This window comes from Octopus bimaculoides, chromosome 24 (genome assembly GCF_046866305.1).
Source record: "Octopus bimaculoides isolate indiv1 chromosome 24, ASM4686630v1, whole genome shotgun sequence".
In the NCBI taxonomy this organism is placed as follows: domain Eukaryota; kingdom Metazoa; phylum Mollusca; class Cephalopoda; order Octopoda; family Octopodidae; genus Octopus; species Octopus bimaculoides.
In genome coordinates, this window is record NC_142951.1 from 35,513,969 (window position 1) to 35,536,276 (window position 22,308).

The following is a 22,308-nucleotide window of genomic DNA, read 5'->3' on the forward strand; positions in this document are numbered from 1 at the left end:
AAACCTGCTACCACAGACTGACGTGGATGTATATCTAAATTTTTGAATGTAAATAGATGAACGTATGTCTGCATAGTTGCTAGTCTGTGAGTGGTGTTTGTGCTTGTATATCTATATATGTATATATACCTCTGTGTGTTCGTATATATATGCACGCGTATGTACAAACGCATGAATATATGCTTACGTATATAAACGTATACGTGAATATACATACATTCATACACACACACACACACACACACATATGTGACTGTGTGTATGTATATACACCCTACCTGCCGCAACATATGTTCCAAATAATCAAGAGAAAAGTCGGTCAGAGGATGTTGTTGTTTTTGAAATGAATGTGAGAGTTCATTGTTAGAAGGAGCCATCTCCTGATAGCATCTTGTTATACCCGTATTACACCCTTATTACATTAGCAGCTGGCTTCATCTCATATCACGTACCCTTGTTATTGTAGCTGCTGGGTCAGTGGGCAGGTTTCCTGATTGCGTGTGGTGGGGATGGTCAAAGATCAGGGTTCCAAGGTAGACGTAGGTCATGTCTGGGATACGATCGACCAAAACAGATCAGCAACAGCTATAGGTTACTTCTTTGCACAGTCGACTTGGCTGTAAATAGGTCCCAAGTAGAGGAGAAATCTAGTCAGTGTGGAGGTCATGCTATGTTTATGAAGTGGAGGTGGTGGTGGTGGTGATTGTAGTTCAATAGATAAAAATAGGATAAACATGAAGGTGGAGGTGGTGAGGGTGGAGATGGTGAGGGTGGAGATGGTGAGGGTGGAGATGGTGAGGGTGGAGATGGTGAGGGTGGAGATGGTGAGTCAGAGTTGTTGTGTAGCCCTAAGTCAAGTACTACAATGAAAGGCGTTCCGGCCACACACGTCCCGTATTGTTAAAGGTGTGTAAGACTGCATACATTAACTAATGTGTTCTGAACATGTTTTTGACGGTAAGGCATGATTTGGCTGTTATTTCTAGCAGATCAAGTGTGAGACCACTTAGAACCTGTTCCTGCGTGTAGGTGGTCAAAGGGGAGGGGCAGACGGTGGTGATAATGACGACGATGATGATGATGATGATGATGATAACGACGACGTAGTTACTAAACAAGATGAACTTCTTGAAAGACGATGCTATCAGAATTTTATAAACAGGATTTGCTGCTTCCGTCTGAAGAAATATGGCGGAACGGACTGATTTGTTGGCACCAGTGAGTGTATATATGTGAGTGTATGTATGTGAGTAGATGTGTGTGTGTGTGTGTGAGAGAGAGAGAGAGGAAGAGAGAGCAAATATTTGTTTACGATTCAAACTTCCTTTCTCTCGATTCCGAAAGCAGATAAAACCACCTGGACTGAGACAGAAGATCAGCGGAATGAATGCGGACCATTGCATCACTAAGTTAGACTTCAATCCCCACGCCAACATTTTAATTTCGTCATCGAGGTCCGAGGAAGAGCAATAAGGGCCCCGTTCGCTCCTTCATCACTGGTTTAATATGTGACTACACATCATTAACTACGCAAATCTCTCTCTCTCTCTCATCCACCCACACGCGCACACATTGTTTAATGCCTCTTTCAGAAGTGGTATATGTTTACATAGAAAGATACACACATATACATACACACACAATCACACATACAGACAAAAATCGATTGATTTGCATCCCTACCTCTGCTCTGTCTCTGTATATATATATATATATATATATATATATATATATATATATATATATATATATATCATGTAGAACCACTAATCCCTAAACATTTTCTCCCTCTCTCTCTCTCTCTATATATTTTTGTTCTCTCACCATTCGCCCCCCCCTCACAACTGTTTCTGTCGAAGAGCAGAGGCTCGAAACGACAAAGACTGTTCCTTTCCATTTTTCCCGAGCCTCACACTAATACGTCTGCTCCTTGTTCCTTCACCTGTCTTCGTCTTTTGTTTTCTATAAATTTGAACCGTATATACATATATGATAGGGTTAATAAAATAATTACCAGTCAAAATGCTGGGGAATCGATATATTCCACTATTCTCTTCCACTTCCTCATTATTTGCAATAATGATCTGTTCCTGTATGGGAAATCCTGCTACTTTTGTTGTCCCAATAAGGCTGTATTCGTTCGACGGAGCCAGAGATAGGCTTTTATCGATATAAGTTCGTGACATTCAGTTCGTGAAAATATTGGCTATGTAAAGTTATGGCTTTTTAGTGATTCCCTATGGTGGACTTCTCTGCCATTCGTATGTCTGTTTGTTAGAGTGCTGAAGGTCCAGGCTTTGGCTGTTCCATGTCTCAACCATTTTCTTGTGAGCGAATCTCCCTCCTGCAATTTTTATCAATGATTAGACACAACAACGCATCAGGCCTTTTTATAAATGGAAGGACTGTTGTTAAGTACTGCCTTCTCATGTCCCTTGCAGATCTTCATGTCATTGATAGATCCCATGGCATGTTGTTATTGGTAGTAGAACTCGAGCATTGGCATTGCGCCATTTGTTCCAGCTCTTTACGTTCTGAGTTCAAATTCCGACGAGGTCGACTTTGCCCTTCATCATTTCGGGTTATTAAATAGGTACCAGTTAAACATTGGGCTCAATGTAATCGACTTAGCCTCTTCCCAAAACCTGAGGGGTTTGTGCCAAAAGTTGAAACCATTATTATTTGTGGCTTCATGTTCTGAGTTCAAATTCCGCCGAGGTCGACATTGCCGTTCATTCTTCCGTGGTCGATAAATTAAGTAGCAGTTACACACTGGGGTCGATGTAATCAGCCCCTAACTCAAAATATCAGGCCTTGTGAAAAGATTATTATTATTATTATTATTATTATTATTATTATTATGCCATAAAGAAACTGAAGAGTTCGCAATGATAACATAATTCTACTGAAAGGAGAAAGAATGTCTTGGAGATAGTACCGCAGAAGAGGGGAGGTGGGGGGCGAGCTGATGAGGGATTCAGAAAGTAGGTATATGCAGAAAACGCATACACAGATACATATGTGTGTGCGTGTGTGTCTGTCTATTTATACGCATATGCATTATATATATGCATTTTTTGTGTATACATATATAAACACACACAGACATCTCTCTCTCTCTCTCTCTCTCTCTCTCTCTCTCTCTCTCTCTCTATCTATCTATCTATATATATATAATATATATATATATATATATATATATATATATATATATATATACGCAAGTGTTTGAAGAAAAAGAAATGAAAGTGAGGTAGAGGGTAAGAGAGAGAGAGGGGGTGGAGTGGGGAGTAAGCTGATGACGGCTGATGACGGCTGCTGTACATGTTCAGTAGTTGATGCTGACGGAAAGCCATGCAACTCCGTTTTCTCGTCTACCCCCTTTTTTTCTCGTTTTCTTCAATTCTAGATTAGCATTTCTCCCTTAAAAACAAAAAACAACCTCATACACACATTTACATTTATACAGAGATAGATATATGTAAGGGTGTGTACGTAAGCTTTGCCCGTCTCCTTCTTTATCTTCTTCTTCTTCTTCTTCTGCATCCCCTCCATCATCATTATAATCACTGCAGCAATGTTTTCTACCTTAGTCACCGTCTTTACCGATGTCGATGGAGTTTCCAGCTTCCTTTCTGTCGTCTGGCCATGTTTGGGGCGATTACAATATTACAGCAACTTACACTCACCGCCAAATATATTTTATAATAATGATAATAATAATAATTATTATTATTGTTGTTGTTATTGTTGCTATCATTATTTATCATCCCCATCATTATAATACACGCCCCCCCCCCCATATATATATATATATATATGTACACACACATATATACACATTACATATACATATACACTATGTATGTATGTATTTAAAACTAGTTGAAATTTAAATGTCTCAATGAAAACCAATTTTAGAATACATTTGGCTCTGCTTTATCGTATTAAGTCCTCCCCCACCCAGTAAATGTTCTACTGTTATTAAAATTATTGTGAAACAACCTTAGTTAACACACACATACATAAATATATACTTACACACACTCACATATTACGTATAATTTGTTGTTGACAATGACTTTGAAGTTTCCCTGCCGATGGATTGACGTGAAGTGAAGGCCAGCGATATGACTTGAACCTTTACTCTGATGGTTCGTTTCGAATTAGTGAAAACGAGAGACATTATGAAGGGGACAACTATCTGTATGTTTGTATGAGTATTGGTATCCGCTTCTCTATCAAACGTGTAGCCCTTGCCTTTCAGTGCGATAGCAGTAAATCCGTGTATAGCAGCTGGTTCGTGTCAGATGTGTTGGTTTTGTGCAAGACCATGGGCCGCAGTTGCGTCTTGTAGAAGCTGAGTCACTATGAAAGGCAGTGAGAATCAAGAGGTGAAACATAAAGGAAATGAATTCAACCGAGAATTGAAACTGTATCGACAGTATAGCATGGTCATCCGCGATTTAATATGTGACAACTTAAACTCAGCTTTCACGACATGATCTCTCATCAAATCACATCAGATCCTCATTCCTAGCAAATCCCAACATTTACCTCTGATTTCCATACGTTCCTCGTCTTTCTGTCCTTGCCCAACCCTCGCGGGCCTTAAAAATCTTGCCGCCATCGATCTTGTGTCTCGAGTTTCACGTCAACTTATATCGCCAGGAAATTTAAATCTATCAGTTAACACCGTCGCCCTCCCCTACACACACTGACACATCAGAGAAGATATATTGGGGAGGGGAAGGGGGAGGTGAAGAAAACGACAGAAAGACGAGTGAAAGATAAGATGAAGAATGTGTGTGTATATATATATATACATATATATATGTATATATGTGTGTGTGTATGTATGTATATATATATATATATGTATGTAATATATGTGTATATGTAATAGACACATATGCATGTGTGCTTGTGTGTGTATTAATGTTTTGTGTTAAAACAGTCAAACGATCACATAGTCATCGATCTGACGAAAACTACAAAACCGAAACTTCGAAGTCGCTGTCGACCGCTTCCTTTTCAAAACAAATGTGTGTGTGTGTGTGTGTATGTAAGTATGTATGTGTGTATGTATGTATGTATGTATGTATGTATGTATGTATGTATGTATGTATGTAGGTATACGTCTCTGTATGTGTACGAATGTGAATGTTGTTTGTGAGAGGCTGAGATTGGCAATGTTGGAGAAAAGGTGTAAAGAGGAGAAGACGGAGGTAGAATTACAGAAGTGGTGGGAGAAACTGATGACAATGTTATTGTTGTTATGTGAGTTGATGATGATAATGGTGGGTTTGTTGTTAGTATAGGTGGCGGTGGTGGTGGTGGTGGCGGTGGTGGTGGTGGTGGTGGCAACGTTGATGATGTTTTTTGGTGTGGGAGATGTTGATGAAGATAGAAGTGTTGGCGATAGTGGGGGTGGTAGTTGCAGTGATGATGGCTAAACAAAGTAGTTTTGTTGATAAAAATAAAACAGTGAGGTAAGGTTTGACGTGGTGTTGGGGGTGGTGTAGGGTAATGAGGAAATCGCTGGTGTTTTTAGTGGTGGTGGTGGTGTTGGGGGGATGTCCGGAACTCGCGTGCAACGTCAGAGAGCAACGGCAGAGTATGGTAATATCCCAGACTGGCTGGCGACTGGCTTGAACTCGGCTGTTAGGGAAGTATTGAATTTAAATTATCGATGTTGGCAGTGAGATGGCTTATGGGAAGCAGGGGTGGTGGTGGTGGTGGTTAGGAGTGAGGGGACAGTGGCAGTAACACTAGGGTGGGGTACAAATAAGAGACAGAGATAGACAGGTAGATAGATAGGAAGGTAAGACATACCTAACAGAGACCTACCTACGTATTCATATCTGTACATGTTCACATACATATGCATATATATATATATACACACGCATACATATACACTCTCACATTTCATTTGTGTGTGTGCGTATATATATATATATATATATATGTATATGTATATGCATATGTACATGTATGTCTGTGTATGTAAATAATTGTGTGTCTATACATGTATGTGTTTGTCTATGTCTGTTTGTGTGTGTGTGTGTGTGTGTGTAAAAGACCATTCCAAAGATATCGATGGAATAGTTTGACAATTCCGATTGAAACATTCCGAAAGTAGTGTTACGTTTCTTGCCAGGTTGACGACGGGTCAATGTTATTGTTAGGACAACTGCAACGAAGGGGCGGCGGTGGTGGTGATGGTGCCTCACTTCCTCTCTTCCCTCCCTAGCAACAGTCAGATAAAAAGATGGAATTGGTAAATGAATATAATTAGAAGAAGCAGTCCAGATGAAACTTGCAGAACAACGTCATTGCTGTGTTTTCTGTTCTGCGTTTTGCAAAGAGTCACCTTCATGCGAACCTTCCACCATGCTGTTTACGCCTACTCTAACAACAAGTTACCTTAGGTCACAGTTTAAACAGCAAATTTAACCCATACCCCCTGCCCTTTATTATACAGATTTGGTGCCAAAGACTGAAGAGCTGAGCGTAAAGGGAACGAATGACATACTTTATAAAGATTTATCTTATCGGAGGAGGAGGAGGGATTTACCAGAATAATGTATTGTACTTGTTGTTGTCTTAGGTTGATTCTGATCCAAAGTGGACCATCCCCTCTTATTTTCATGGGTAATGTTTTGACCCCGCCATAATCGCTCTTTTTTCCTTTTTAAGATTGCAAGATTGTAATTTGAGGACGACTCAGCTGCTATTTCTAATAGGTCGAGCAACTATATAGAACGCTGCGAACATTGTGAGCTACCAAGGAAGCGTTGGCTATTTAAAAGGGTTCTTGAATTCTCATGAAAATGAAATATTTTAACCCATTTTTAAAATAAATCCAGGACATGGTGTTATCAAGGATAATGTAGCAAGACTAATGGATGTACCAAGGGTCCAATATGATTTGATCATACAAGTTCTTTTGCCTCCTTTAGCAGTGTTTCTGAATCCCCCCCCCCCTTTTTTTAACCAATGGACCTCTTTGATTCTTGTTTTATTCTCCTGGATCCTCTCAGACATTCCATGTTTCCAAATTGCCCTTTTATGTTTTTATAATTAGATATTATTTGGAATTGTATAAAAAATCATGAAATATTATGTGTATCATTATTGTTAGAGTATAACCAACTTTATTTGCAGAAAATTTGAACACCAGAATCTTACGTGGATCTCCAAGGGTGTTGGGCCCCGGTTGTTCTTTAGTAATTTAACATAGAGGGGCATTGGTCCACGTAAGGGTCTGTCTGTAAGGACACATTGTGTTATGAATGTGTAGAAAACATGACTGACGGATCAACAATTCAGCCTTTTCCTTCATTAGTAAATTCCATAAAAATTTAACACGGTGGTGGTGGTGGTGGTGGGTGATGGTGGTGGTGGTGATGTTCTTGCAATAATCATTGTAATTATCTGAAAGGATGGACTTACGTAAGAAAATAGCGATAATAAATTAGTTTCTGTTTCAGTAAAATAATCTGCCTTTTTTTCTGTCCAAAACATGAGAGGAGAGGAGGAGGGGTGGAGGCGTTTAGCTTTGAAATGGTTGGGAGCCACTGGTTTAGAGCTTTGTGTAGTGCTGGTGGCCGGTGTGTATGTACATCTATATCTATCTACACACATACACACACACATTATATGTGTATATGTGTGTATGCATACACCAATGGTGTGTTGTTCAAGAATGACTGACCAGTTTTAAACACACACACACACACACACACACACACACACACAAACCCAATCCATGGCTATCAGCTATCAATATCAATCTAATCTCAGTTAATGCCACCAGTTTTAAATAAAGTTTATTTACAAGTCATTGCAATCCGCCGCCATCTTAGTGTCGCCATCTTTGACAGCAATCGTTTCTGTGAAATCTGGATGAGACAAAGCTTGATTTGCTTATCTCATCGCATCTAACAGCGATGCTTTCAGAACGAACGCCAGGCAATAAGGCGACGTAAAATGATACATAGGGGTTTATGATAATAGAGGACAGGTATGAGTCAGGTGAGAGTTGGACAGGTATGATGAGTCAGGTGAATGTTGGACAGGTATGACTCAGGTGATGCTGGACAGGTAATACAATATTGATTTTTTTTCAAATCCACTATGACTACTGTTTGATAAACTGATTGGAGATAGTGCGGTTTCATTGACAGGAATAGATTACAGGGGTGGGGGTGGGGTAGTGTTTGGAGCGGCCACAATAATGTCAGTGAAGGTAGCTGTTAGTTACACAAGTAGTTTCGGTACAGATGGGAGAGTCATGGTTGGAATATATTTTACCAATGCTGAACCAAAACTATACTATAATAATAATAATAATAATAATAATAATAATAATAATAACGACCAGAATTTTTTAAATTTAAATTACACAGAAATCCCCTCCGTAAATGGTTATTAATGTTGATGATGATGATGATGACAATGTCAATTTCCCACAGATTGCTAATTGGTTGGGAATAACAAGTGAAGCTGACCAAACATAGGGCGGAAGGTGGGAGAGGAGGAGGGTGGTGGTGGTGGTAGTAGTAGTAGTAAAGAAACTTGAATTTGACTAACAATAGGTTTAATTACTATATTACTATACAGAATTCCCCCCCCCCCCCACATATATATATATGCATGGTATATATACGTATGTGTGTATGTACATGTGTCTGTGTATATCTATATATACGTATATGTATATACATACATAAAGAGAGAGAGAGAGAGAGAGACATATACGTACACATACATATATAGATATACGCATATGCATATTGACATATACACACGTATATACGTGTATACATACTAAGATCGGGGAAGTGTTGTGTGTGTGTGTGTGTGTGTGTGTGTGTGTGTTGGTTCTAACGATCGAGAGTAAAAGCACTCAAATGAAGACAGAATTCCTCGAAAGGTTTCTACCAAATTATGACCCAACGCCGGAAATCAGCCACAGCGTCGTCTGCCTTGCCACAAAAAATGGACGAAGGGAACAAACTCAAGCCAACGCATACATTGCTCTGTACTTGCTGGACTTGCTACAAATAACAGCCTAGTCTCCATTTAATCACACTCTACTGAGTTACGAGGAAACATTATAATGGAATTCTAAAAATATGCATCCGAAATGTGGATGGCTACGGATGGAATGTCTTTGTGCGCGTCTGTGTTATACACCGTCCTGTTGGTTTGGGTCATTCAAATCTCTCGTCCAGTTTTCCGATTTTAATCCCTAATAGTTTCATCCCCCGGTTCTCCGTTTAATACCCTTGCTCATCCTAAACCCTAATGATCCCTTGAAAGTAACCAAAGACCAGGAGACAAATCGGAATACACCAACGCTATCACGAAACGGTCCACCTTAGGCTTCCACAGTTTCTGTTCACCAAATTCCACTGACAAGGAATTGGTTAACCCAAGTCTAAGGTAGAGTACGTAGTGGGATTGAACCTGCGACCAGGTAGTTTCAGGCCAACGTTCTAACCACAGCGCATATTATTATTATTATTAATAATAATAATATGCGACAGGTGGGGTCGTCATGGCTGGAAGATTTTTGATCATAGCTCTGCTCCATGACAAACGACCTGGGGCCAAACGTCTACATTCATGTTTGGTCAATGTAATCGTGAACGAAATTTGACAAGTGACCACTGGTCTGGCAGACTGAGATATTTGGCCGCATGGTCTAAGGGAGGTAACTGTCCCCAGTAAACTAACCACAGTAGCCAACTGTAGAGGGTCTTAGGAATCGTGCAGGGTCAACTGGACATTTAAAAATAACAGTTAAACCTCTTCAAATCATATGGTTTAGCTTTAAAAAAAATGAGGGACACTTAAGAGTAAAAAAGAATTAGATGAATAACTAACCAGAATTGACCTGGGGTTAAACAACAGCAAGAACAACGATTATAATGAAATGTAGAAGTGTCTCTCCGAGTTATTTGGCGAGTAGAATTGGTGGAGTTCATGCTTTGACCAAGAAGCTTTTAGAAAGCGAAATGAATGAGCAAAACAAAAACATCTCTAGCACTGTAGAGGCAGCAGTAGCGTGTGGTGGTGCTTAGTTAACTCCAACAACACGAACACACACTAAAACACACACACACACACACACACACACACACACACACACACACACACACACACACACACACACACACACACACACACACACACACATATATATATATATAGATATATAGTGAGAGAGAGAGAGAGAGAATATGTAGTTCATACTTTGTGCTCAACCGCCGTTTCATTAAGATAAACACCGCAAAATATACAACTATGTAATTTAAATTAATTTAAAAACTGCTTACTCAAATATGTATGTATGTAGATGTATACAATCATGCATAGGGGGGGGGGGGCGGGATCTATCAAAGGGACACAGACATATATACATATATGTATGTATGGCTGGATGGAGGTATGTATGTACGTATGAATAAGGGGGGGGACTCATTCCAAGGGACATAACTCTGGAAGATTATCGTCCATTCTAACAAATTCAGTTCCCCACCTTCACCCCTACATTATCATCTCCACCCACCCACTTCCTGTGGTCAGTGTTTAAACAGCGCACCCTACTCGCCACACTAACTTTTGCGCTGGTCAGTGTGTAGAAGTCTCTCGTCAACTTTCAACTATCGAACCCTGACATTTATTTTAGAATTTGGTTCCCGTGGCCCCTTCACAGACACAAGCACAGAGGTAGAGAGGAGGAAAGGGCTGAAGTGCATGGCCCCTTCACAGACAGCGGAGATCGAGATCCACTCATACATCCCTAGGGATTAATTACCCTAACCCGAATCCCCACCACCCCACCACCACCTACTGACTCATCCGATGCCATTTATTCATTTCACTCCTTATATGGACATGGCAACATTGGTCTTTAGTCCCCTATAACACAGACGCGCACAAAGACATTCCATCCGTAGCCATCCACATTTCGGATGCATATTTTTAGAATTCCATTATAATGTTTCCTCGTAACTCAGTAGAGTGTGATTAAATGGAGACTAGGCTGTTATTTGTAGCAAGTCCAGCAAGTACAGAGCAATGTATGCGTTGGCTTGAGTTTGTTCCCTTCGTCCATTTTTTGTGGCAAGGCAGACGACGCTGTGGCTGATTTCCGGCGTTGGGTCATAATTTGGTAGAAACCTTTCGAGGAATTCTGTCTTCATTTGAGTGCTTTTACTCTCGATCGTTAGAACCAAAACACACACACACACACACACACACACACACACACACACACACACACACACACAAAAGGGTGTGTGTGCATGTGTCAAACATACCGTCATGTGACTGCTTCAAACACTCATGGAATATTTATGATACGATACCCAGGTATGAGAGGGGTGGGTACTCCTAATCTGAGGGTGTCGTGAACTGAGACAAAGGGACAAACAGGGTGTGTTCAATGCCACACACACGCACACACACATAATTACTCCTCGTTACACATATACCATGATGAGAGTTTATGTATCAAAACTTCTATTGTAACGTGGAGGGGTGGGGTGTCTAAATGAGCCCCTTGAATTGCAAGACATAACAGCCAAATCTGCCTCAAATCAGATTTAAAAAAGGAAAGCATTAGAACGATTTAGTCCGAGGTACATTTAGACAACATGGTCACGTTTGGAATGTTTTCTTATTTTTATTTTATCATAGGCGTGCAGGCTGGGAGCTGAGATGGCGCTTAGCACCACCTTCAACTACAGCAGCACCACAACCACTACTACTACTACTACTACACGAACAAGTGACATATTTATCAATATGTTTTGTTGGTATTAAATTAACGAGCAGTTATTGGTGTGTAATGACTGATCTAATCATTATATTACATGTTTATGGTGCCCTCTATCGGCAGATTCTAAAGCGAGGTGGGGGAGGAGGGAGGTAGACGAGGAGTTAATAAGATTAGTTCAGTTAATTAGCTGTCACTGATTAACGAAGTCTGCCACCTGTTCAGACCTTTTAGGACAGGAAATTCGCGTTTGAGAGAAACTGTGTGTGTGTGTGTGTGTGCGTGTGTGTGTGTGTGTGTGTGTGTGTGTGTGTGTGTGTGTAAGTGTGTGTGTGTGTGTGTGTGAGAGAGAGAGGTGAAAAAGACAGGGGGAGGAGATAGTGAGGTGCGAGAGATAAATGTAAATATTAATGTTACGTAATAATAACCATGTGTCGTCGCTATTAATGTATCAGACAATCTGTCCAAGTAGGCATTGTTTACAATAAACAATGAATTAAGTCGCCTGTTTATTGCTTTAGGGAATTTCTTGGAAATCGAACCCCAAATCGTGGCACTTTAAGCCAAACGATGATGATCATGGTGATGATAATAATATCAACCAGCAGACATAGTGATTGTGTGTGTGTGTGTGTGTGTGAGAGAGAGAGAGAGATAGAGAGAGAGAGAGAGAGAGAGAGAGAGCGATGTTTTAGCCATCAGTCAGAAATATTTCCTATCGCTGACAAGAATTAACTTTACACCGTTATAATCACCGGTGTTCCAGCTGTAATGTTTCTCCTCTTAAAAAAAAGCATGAAACATTCAAACCTTTTTTCCTTCTTTTTCATTCAGCTTTTACTTGTCTGTTTGTTTATTTGTTTGTTTTACTTAAAAAGGAAAACTTTGCCAGAGTATCAGCTGATTAGCTAAAGGTGTGCAACATCCCCACCGCCTGTTTTCTTTCGTTGGAGTCACTACAGACACAGTTTAACAATGTTGTAGTCTGTTATCTGCTCACCTCTCTTATCTCAATTTATTGATAAACTACTCACTTTCAAACTGACTCTAATCCTCTTTTTTCTTTCCTACAAACATCTGCCAGTTGTCTTCTTCTAACGTTCGTAGATGTCTTCAATTACTGGTATATATCACATCTATCTACTACCAACGTACATGCCAGTCTGTGCTACCATATATATATATATATATATATATATATACAGAGAGAGAGAGAGAAAGATATGTGTATGAGTGTGCATATGTATGTATATATATATATATATATATATATACACACACACAAAAGTACATACGTATACACAGACACACACGAACACGTACATACGTCAATATTTATTACATAGAAATATATATTCATATGCGTGTCCACTTTTACATACACACACACGTGTTGCACAGATACACTGTCACTAATAAAACGTCATTAAAACAATAGATTTTGCGCCTAAATCTTTGTTTAACCAGTCGTTGTTGAGTTGGGTGTCATGGAGGAGTTGCAACTCCCAAAAACTTGAAGTTTTGTTTTTCATTCCGTTTTAATTTGGTAGAATATATGAATGCCATTTAATATGTCTTGATGTTCGACCTAGTGTTATAACAGTCAAAATGATTGCGACCCGGCACTCGAGAGTTTGGTTTCAAAATATATTCCACTTATACATTTTCATTGTAAATATTCACATCTACTCTTTAGAAACCTCTTCAGATTAGGAGGAGATTATAAAACAGTTGAGAGTCTTTAAGCAGAAAGTTATTGTAATAATCAAAAAGTGACAGAAGAACACTTTAAGTAATCACTTTGAATTATCTCTATAGATTCTCAATAGAAACTAAAGTCAGCCCTGAAAGTTACCACATTTCCTATATGAATACGTCTGTGTAAACAATGTGAACGAAGATAGAAAGCTAGGTAGTGGGTGTATATGCATATTTCAGGAATCATTGCTCTTTCCTCAGCATCCAACACTTTCGCCATTCTCCACGAACACATTGCTTAAAGAGCCAGCATGTTTAGCGAAATACAGTGTCCTTACCAGCGACTAACATTGAGTAATGTACATTAGTTTCTAATTCGAGTTATTCTCATAGTCTTCGCTGACAAACTTTGCTACCAATCTCCTCATGTATTTCCATATTTTTCTAGCAGACTGTGACGACTCAAAGCTATGAACCTCTGCCACTAATTCTGCTGCTGCTGCTACGAGAACAGAGCACCAGTTGATCAGTTGTAAGTCAGTCGGGAAGTTTGACACTGAGAGATGACTACAGCTTGGCATTTATCACACAAACAACTGCGGTTGTTATATGTCTTCGGCTAAACTAACAGCTTCTTACTCCCCCTCCCCCCTCCATCAACCCCCTCTCCTTTTTTTTCTTTTTATATATTCTTCGGTTCTTCCATCCAGACACTTGTCGGCATGTCGTTGCCATTTTGGTAATATCTACATACACAAGAATTACCCTTACTAATTATATACACACATACGTGTGTGTGTGTGTGTGTGTGTACGTAAAGAAGGCGATAAAAAAGGAGCAAGTGACGGGTGGTAACGGTAATGGGAGCAGAGGTGGTTGGTAGATGTGGGTACGGTAAGAAAATTTTTTGCCCCAAATTTTATATAGGCCATGATACAGTTTCTGAAATGTACACACATTCACACACACACACACACACACACACACACACACACACACACACACACACACACGGGAACATATAAATATGTAAGGGTGTTTAATATATATACACATACATACATGCATACATATGTATATATATATATATATATATATATATATATATGTGTGTGTGTATATATATATATATATATATATATATATATATGCATGTGTATATATATATATATATATATATATATATATATATATATATGCCTAATTCTACCACTTAATTCTACGCAACACACACTTTGTTACTGTATATATATATATATATATATATAGTTTTAAGACACATAGAAAAGCATATATAATTATAATCGTACATCTGTATATTTGTCATTAAGAAACAGCGTACAGATATACACACGTATTCGCTACTTTTCAAATTGTATATACATGTGTGTGTATGTGTATGTATGTATGTATCTCTCTCTCTCTCTCTCTCTCTCTCTCTATGTATATATATATATATATATATATATATATATATACAGATAGATAGATATACATGTGTGTGTGTGTGTATATACAAATGTATATTTGTTGAGTATGTCCCCGTGTAGTCCGTACAGGCTTAGTCCTTCAAACAATTCCTTAGGTTCTTGGCGTTACCATTTATTGATGGCACAAAATATCTTCCACGCCACCACCACCACCGTCAAATCTCCACACCCCACAAATTACAAACGTATATTTGCAATACCACCCCTCCTCCTCCACCCATCAGACGCTCTGAGCCAAATAAAGAAATCATCTTCATCATCATTTACATTCACTACGTGATGCATCACACACGCACTTAGGTATACACAGACATGGCAAAACACACACACACACACACACATCATATACACAAAACCAAAACGTACATACACACACAAATACATCCAAAACACAAACATATATACACGCGAAACCAAAATGTACACACACACACACACTCTTATGTATACCCATAAAAACATAGACACACACACACTCTTATGTATACCCATAAAAACATAGACACACACACATATATGCCTCTGTATGTATGTGTGTCTGTTTGTATGTATGTATGTATGTATGAATGAATGAATGTATAGTATGCATGGCTGCTTGCTACACTCGAGCGAAGTGTTCGATTGTCCAATCAATTCTCTGAAATACCTTCGAATGAAGTGAGGGAGGGGAGAGTGTTCCATCGATACATGGATCCTGAATAATCCTTCTTAGATCGGGAGTTAGTGTAGCCACAGGGTGTCACCAAGATGGACCCTTCAAGGAGAGGTACTCTCCCGCCTTTCTGTCCACCCAGTTTCGCATATAAAGGTTCAACTGACCCGGGGTGGAGTAGAAATATTTGCTCAAGACCGCCAACTTGCGAAGTGAGCTTCACAACCATTCTGTCTGTTCCGACCACACACACACACACACACATACACACACACACACACACATACACACACACAGACACACACCTTTGTATTTGGGTATACACACGCAGACATGTATATAGTATTTCATTTATGCTATGTATGGCCAAAATTAGAATAATCCAAACACATACATTTACGCATCCGAACATCATAGACACATATATTACATACAAGGAGTAGACATCACAGTCAAATCTACATCAAGTGCACATATACATACATATATACAGATACACATACCCATATACAAATATGTATGTGTGTGTGTGTGTGTATTTATTAAAAGCTGACTTACCATTCCTTTTTTCTGTATATTCGTCCCAGCACTCCTTTGAGTTCGCGGCTGGGCCGAGTCCACTGGCTGGGAGAGTAATTGTACAACGACCAGCAGCATGAAGAAAAGGTATTTCGTCCAGGAACCGAACCCGCTTCCATGGTAATTAAAACTGGACGCTGTCGTATTGGAAAGCCGGTTGAGTGTTAACATCGGGGTCGGTTTGGAACATTGAATCCGCGGCACTGTTGTGTTGGCGACTGGAAACGACGGAGATTTTGGTAAGTCTGACGGAGCTGTGCCTGTGGGGGATACCATTGCTTCTACTACAGGAGGTGGGGGTAGTGGTGATGAGGATACTGATGATGATGATGGTAGTGGTGGTGGTGGTGGTGGTGGTGGTAGGGGTGATAATTCTGATGGTGTTACTGATGTTGTTACTGAAGGTGATGATGATGATGATGCTGTTGTTGATGATGAGAATGTTGATGGTAATGATATTGATGATGAAGATGATGAAGAATTAGACGAAGGAGATGGAGGTAGCAGCAATGGCTCTTTGTTGGTGTAGGACTTGTTGAGGGGCGACCAGTAAATAAAGGTGTAAACAGTAGAAGGAGACAGCTGGGTCCAACACTGGCCGTCTCTGCTTGTCGACATGTTGATGGCTTCCCTTTCTGACAGTTTTGCCGAAGTCAAGAACTGTGGAGCGGCGGCTGAGCCGAACCTGCTGCTGTTGCTGTTTGTAGTTGATGGAGTCAAAGTAAGATGAGGAAGAGAAACAGCAGTGGCGGCGGCGGCGGCGGCGGCGTCAGTTGGCGGAGGTGGTAATAGTAGCAGGGAAGAACAGCTGTCAGTAGGGGAGGCCGTTGGAGGGGCTGACCGACAATCCTCACTCACATCACCACCACAATCATCATCATCATCATCATCATCATATACTTCCACCTTATTGTTTCTACTAATGTTGTTGTTTTTGTTGTTCGTGTTGGTTGCCGCCGCCGCCGTCATCGACCAAGAGGTGGCGCTGTTGGTGAAATCCGCTTCACAGTCTTCTAACTCTCGCCTTCTCGTCATGGCTGCTACTTTCTCGTCTCTAATTTTGTTATTGCTGTTGTTGTTAATGGTGATGTTGTTATTGTAGCAGTCCGAGTCGGTGTTTGTATCACTGGAGAACATCACCGTTTCGCTCGCTTCTTTCTCCATCCGAAACTCGCTTCTTGCTACACAGTCTTTGCTGCTGTTGTTGCTGTTGGTGTTCTTGTTGTTGTTGTTGTTCAGTCGACAATCACAGACTCTGTTGTTATCTCTGTCGTCTAATTTACTTTTATCGCCGCTCTCGTTTGTCTTCTCGTCGTCAACGCGTTTTCTATCGCATCTTTTGATACTGCTGCTGCTGCTGCCGTTATTGATGTTGATGTTGTTGCAGTTCCTTGTTTTTGTTTGTTTCGTTCTAGTAGCAGCAGTAGCTACAGTAGTAGTAGTAGTAGTAAGTTCAGTGGTGGCTGTAGTGTTAGGCTCGGCTATGAAATTAGTTGTTTGTGTTAAAGTGTTATTAAAACCATCCCCAGATGTGCCATCATCATCATCATCAGCGTCGTCAGCATCATCGTGGTGGTGGTGGTGGTGGTGGTGGTCATGTGCGGGGAAGAGGTTGTCGTCACAGTTGTTGGCAGGCAGCGCGGCTGCACCTCCATTGATGTTGTCTAAACAGGCTTGGTCACAATAGCAGCCGATTGTGAAGGGGAGGCGAGGAGGTCGAGTGGTGTTTCGGTGGAGTCGGTCGGGTCGTGGTTTCGTTTCCACTTGGCATCTGCCATCCAAAGTTGTTACCTTTCTTAGAGAAGGAGAGGAGGGGGAGGTAATAACAGGGTTTCTGTCAGAAGTGATGCTGTGGCTACAAGGAATCAGAGAACGGGTAACGCCAGATGGATTACCACTGGAGTTCAGCGTTGTTACGACTGCCACTACTACTACTACTATTACCATCGCCGCCCCCACCACCACAATTGTTGTTGTTGCCAACACTACAGCTGACTTGAAACGTATTAACAAATGTTTTATATCCGACTCCTCTTCAGCAGTTTGTATCGTTTGTTTGTATCTGTCGAAGTAATAATAATAGCATGAATAATGGTGGTGGTAGTCATAACCTCGATCACTGCAGCAGAGACCGTTAGTAGTAGTAGTAGTAGTAGTAATAATAATATAAAGTGGTGGTGGTGGTGGTGGAGCCAGCTTTTTGCTTTGGTGGGGAAAGGAGCAGTAGAAGGTTTTAATTACTAGCCTCACTGCGAGACTTCCTAATTCTGGTTGCCAGAGGCAGGAGGAGGCTGAGGAATATAATGGCAAAGATGGTTGTGCCAGGGGTGGCGCTGGTGTGGCTGCCGTCTCTGGCTGCCATCCTGAACACTGGGATCTTCTCACTTTTGATGATGTCAGCATTTCTCTTCGAGTTTGGTCACTTTTCACTGGCAGCCATTTGCTCCTCCTGTATTCTTCCCTGGAGATTCCACTTTGTATAGTAAATTCTTCGACCATTCCCTTTCTTTGTCTCTTCCATTTTAGTTCTGCCAGCGCTTCTTTTATCTCTTCTATTCCACCCTTTGTTTCATCTACCCGTTTAAACTTCACAAACAACACATTTCCACTAAACTCAATGCAACTTTGATCGTCACCTAACGTTTCCCTTTTCAACATTTGTCTCCGACAGCGCGCTTTTTCTGTTCTGCTGCTGCTGCTATTATTATTATTATTATTATTATTATTATTATTATTATTATTATTATTATTTGCAGCCGTGGTCATGGTGGTGGTGGTGGTATTTCTCTTAATATTATCGTCTGCTTTTATAAGTGTCAAGGAGTGAGTTGGGTCACCGTCAGCGACGTCTCGGTCGCCTTTGCCGCTGTTCATGTGGCTTCTGTTGCAATAGCCATCAAATTTAGATAAAGTATTCCAGCTCTCTTCATGCGTATCCCACACCTCGGAAGCAATGGTCAGAGCCGGACCCGTACCATTTACAATGACACCGCTATCTCTACTTACTAGGATTCTGTCTTCAGAATCAAGCTTACCAATGTCCGATTCTTGCAGCATCTGGTCGTCAAAGAGAACTCTATGATGACCTGAAAGATACAAATGTTTGTTGGTGATATGTAAATGACAATGATGAAGAGGATGAAAAAGACGAGGAGGATGAAGAGGTAGATGATAATTATGATCATGATGGTGAAGACGATAAAAACGTGAATGCCAACTTTGTGGAGAATTAACTATTTTAATCTCATCATTTGGTCCGTTTTTACCAATCATTGTCCAGACATTGAACATTGTAGCTTTAGGTTCCATTGTTCCGTCAATTGCACTGATCGGATTGATTAACCTTCCTGCTTTCGGTGCTATTTTCTTCGGCAAAGAAGCCAACTGAGGCTAAGGTGGAGACGACGATGGAGGCGTTGAGGTCGGGGAAGTCAACAAGGAAGTCGGCGGCGGCGGTGGTGGTGTTGTTGGTGGTGGCGGTGTTGGTGGAGGTGCTGTAGGCAACGGAGATAATGGAATTTCAGAGGCGAGTGAAGAAGGAGGCGGGTAGAGTGAAGAGGGAGAGATAGATGAAGGTGATCCCGGAGAAGAAGAAGCAGACGAAGAGAAAAACGCCGAAGAGGAAACATTGAAAGTTGGTAAGAGCATGCGCGACAAGATATTATTGGTTCTGAAACGTTGATTGGTTGTTTTTGGCGAAGATGGCGCTTTCTCCGATTGCTGGGTCGAGTTAAAAGCAGGCACAACGAGTGGAGTATTGGAGCGAAGCGACGAAGTGAATTGTTGAAGTTGTTGTTTCTGCGGTTTCGGCGACTCGTCGGTCGCTATAGGTGTTCCATCATCGCTTCGTAGAGTTGAATTTGTGTTGGAGTCAGAAGCAATCACCTTCAAAGCATGAGTCAGTTGATAATCGAAAGAGCGACGTTGATCGATTGATGAAGCGCGTGTGACGTCAGACAGAGCAGAGGAAGTGGTTGGCGGTGTCGGTTGGTGTCCGAGTGAAGAAGCTTGTTCCGGTGGTTCGCCTTTAGCTGCTGTGTCAGAAGATGGCAAGAATGCAGGAAAGCAAGAGGACATTGTATGCGATGATGCCGAGCTTTCGGTTGTTTCGTGTGACGGGTGAGATGATGGAGATATCAACGAAGAAGACATTGATAAAGGCATTGATGGCGGCGACGTGGTTGACGGAGTCGCAGGAGAATTCAACGAGAACGACGAAGGACATGGACTTGACCTTGATGTCAAAGTTGATGAGGTCACAGGTGACGGAGTTTTCTTATCGATCGAAACTAGTTGCGATAATGACGGAGGTTTCCGCTTGGTGACTGGCAATGTTGGAGAAGGCGCGGCTAAAAGCATTGCTGACTCCTGGATTGGGGCCCCGGTTGATGGACGGGACACGGATTCCGCATCGCTATGAGCTGACCCCGAATCACCAGTCGGATTTTCAAGGACACTTGAGGAAGAGACTGAGTCGTGCCCAGAATCAGAACCAGGTTCCTGCTTACCCAAATTCTTCACTTGCATTTCACATTTGGAGTCCTGCTTAAACTCGTCTTCCGCTCTGTAATCGACTTTCAATGTCACAGTCACGGCCCCTTCATCGACCAATTCGCCGACGCTATTTTCTGTTGCCGTGGAAACTGTCCGATCTACACAGGAGGACGCCATCTTTTCGAGCCGCTGGGTTTTGCTCAGATTGGACTTTTGCAAGAGAATTATTCTGTTATCCTTTCGTACCCCTACCCAAACCAAACTTCCCCCTTTTCTTTATTCCAACCCCTTTTTTTTTTATCTCACAATGTCTTATTACAGTTTTTGTTGTTAGTGTTGTAGTTTTTATTATTATCTTCAGTTTTTCTTTCTGTCTTTTTTTTTATATATTTTTTTGTCGTTTCCCTAAATTTCAGGTTTTAGTCTTTCGATGATTGGTTGTTAGAATGGATGATGTGGTTGATAAGATCAACAGGAAAGATCGCCAATCAAACGAGGTGCTCCACAGTCTTCCCCCTCCTCCTCTTCGATCACCTCCAATAACGAACAGAAAATCACTTCTTTTCCCTCTTTGATGTTTAAAAGGATTTTTCTGGAAAGAAAATAAGAAAAAAGAAAAAAAAAAGTTAATCACATTTCAAAACCGAAAAAAAGGAAGTGTGTGTGTGTGTGTGTGTGTGTGTGTGTGCGTGTGCAGATGACTGTAATTTCTGCTGGATGATTGGCGATATTTGACCCCGGATTTAGTGTCCGATAGTCCTGGTCAGACAGAAATAAGTTCTAGAGTCGATAGCATTGACTAAAACTTACAAAGGCGTTCATCCAGTACGACAACAATCCCATGACTAACACCAATAACCATTGTATATATACACACCCACCCACTCACAAACCTACATGCTCGCGGGCGCGAATATAAATGCGTGTGTGTGTGTGTGTATTATAGAAACTTGGATACACAATTGCCGGGTGGGTGACGTAAGCAGGTGCCAGCCCCACCTGCTTATAATGTACTCAATGTTGCAGTGAAGAGAGGTGGACGAAGAGCGGAATGCTCTCACTCCATATCTTCTACTCGTCCTTTTCTTTCTCCACCCCCACCAAGTCACCTACCCGACCCTGCCATCATCTACCCTGACTCACCTCCCCTTTCCACCTCCCTCTTCCCCCACCAATCACTCTTCAAACCTTTTCACCACACACAATACAAACGTTGGCCTTCTCTCTCTCCTTTATGTATCTATCTATCTATCTATCTATCTATCTATCTATCTATCTATCTATCTATCTATCTATCTATCTATCTATCTATCTATCTATCTATCTATCTATATAGATAGATAGATAAAGGTGTATCACAGAAGGAACAATTATATCCCCTTCTATACAGTGTATGTGTGTGTGTGTGTATGTATGTATGCATAAATACTTACATCAGAATTTTGTCATTAGTCGTGGGGAAAGGGGCAGAAAGTTAAATAAATAAAAAAAAACTGGTTATTTTTCATGCAATCGAGTATCGTAATATTTCTGGCAGCTTAAAGTATTGGTTACTGACAGGGCTTCAAGAATTCCTGTCTTGGAGGTTCTTGAAGCCATTC

General features: G+C 40.9%; 2 protein-coding genes across 3 annotated transcripts in view; both read right to left on the bottom strand.

The window, feature by feature from the left end:
- Positions 1–17,516, bottom strand: part of LOC106867930 (stromelysin-1) — a 57,882-nt gene extending 40,366 nt beyond the window's left edge. Inside the window, exon 1 of the mRNA XM_014912998.3 lies at positions 16,193–17,516. Within this exon, the coding sequence (XP_014768484.2) occupies positions 16,193–17,377 (1,185 nt within the window). The 5' untranslated portion in view covers positions 17,378–17,516. The remainder of the gene's footprint in view (positions 1–16,192) is intronic.
- A 1,915-nt stretch (positions 17,517–19,431) lies between these two features.
- LOC106867932 (uncharacterized) overlaps positions 19,432–22,308 on the bottom strand; it is a 62,353-nt gene continuing 59,476 nt past the window's right edge. For both annotated transcript variants that reach the window (XM_089341432.1, XM_089341431.1), the window contains one exon: positions 19,432–21,299. In XM_089341432.1, coding sequence (XP_089197558.1) covers positions 19,604–20,884 — 1,281 coding nt within the window. In that variant the 5' untranslated portion in view covers positions 20,885–21,299 and the 3' untranslated portion in view covers positions 19,432–19,603. The remainder of the gene's footprint in view (positions 21,300–22,308) is intronic.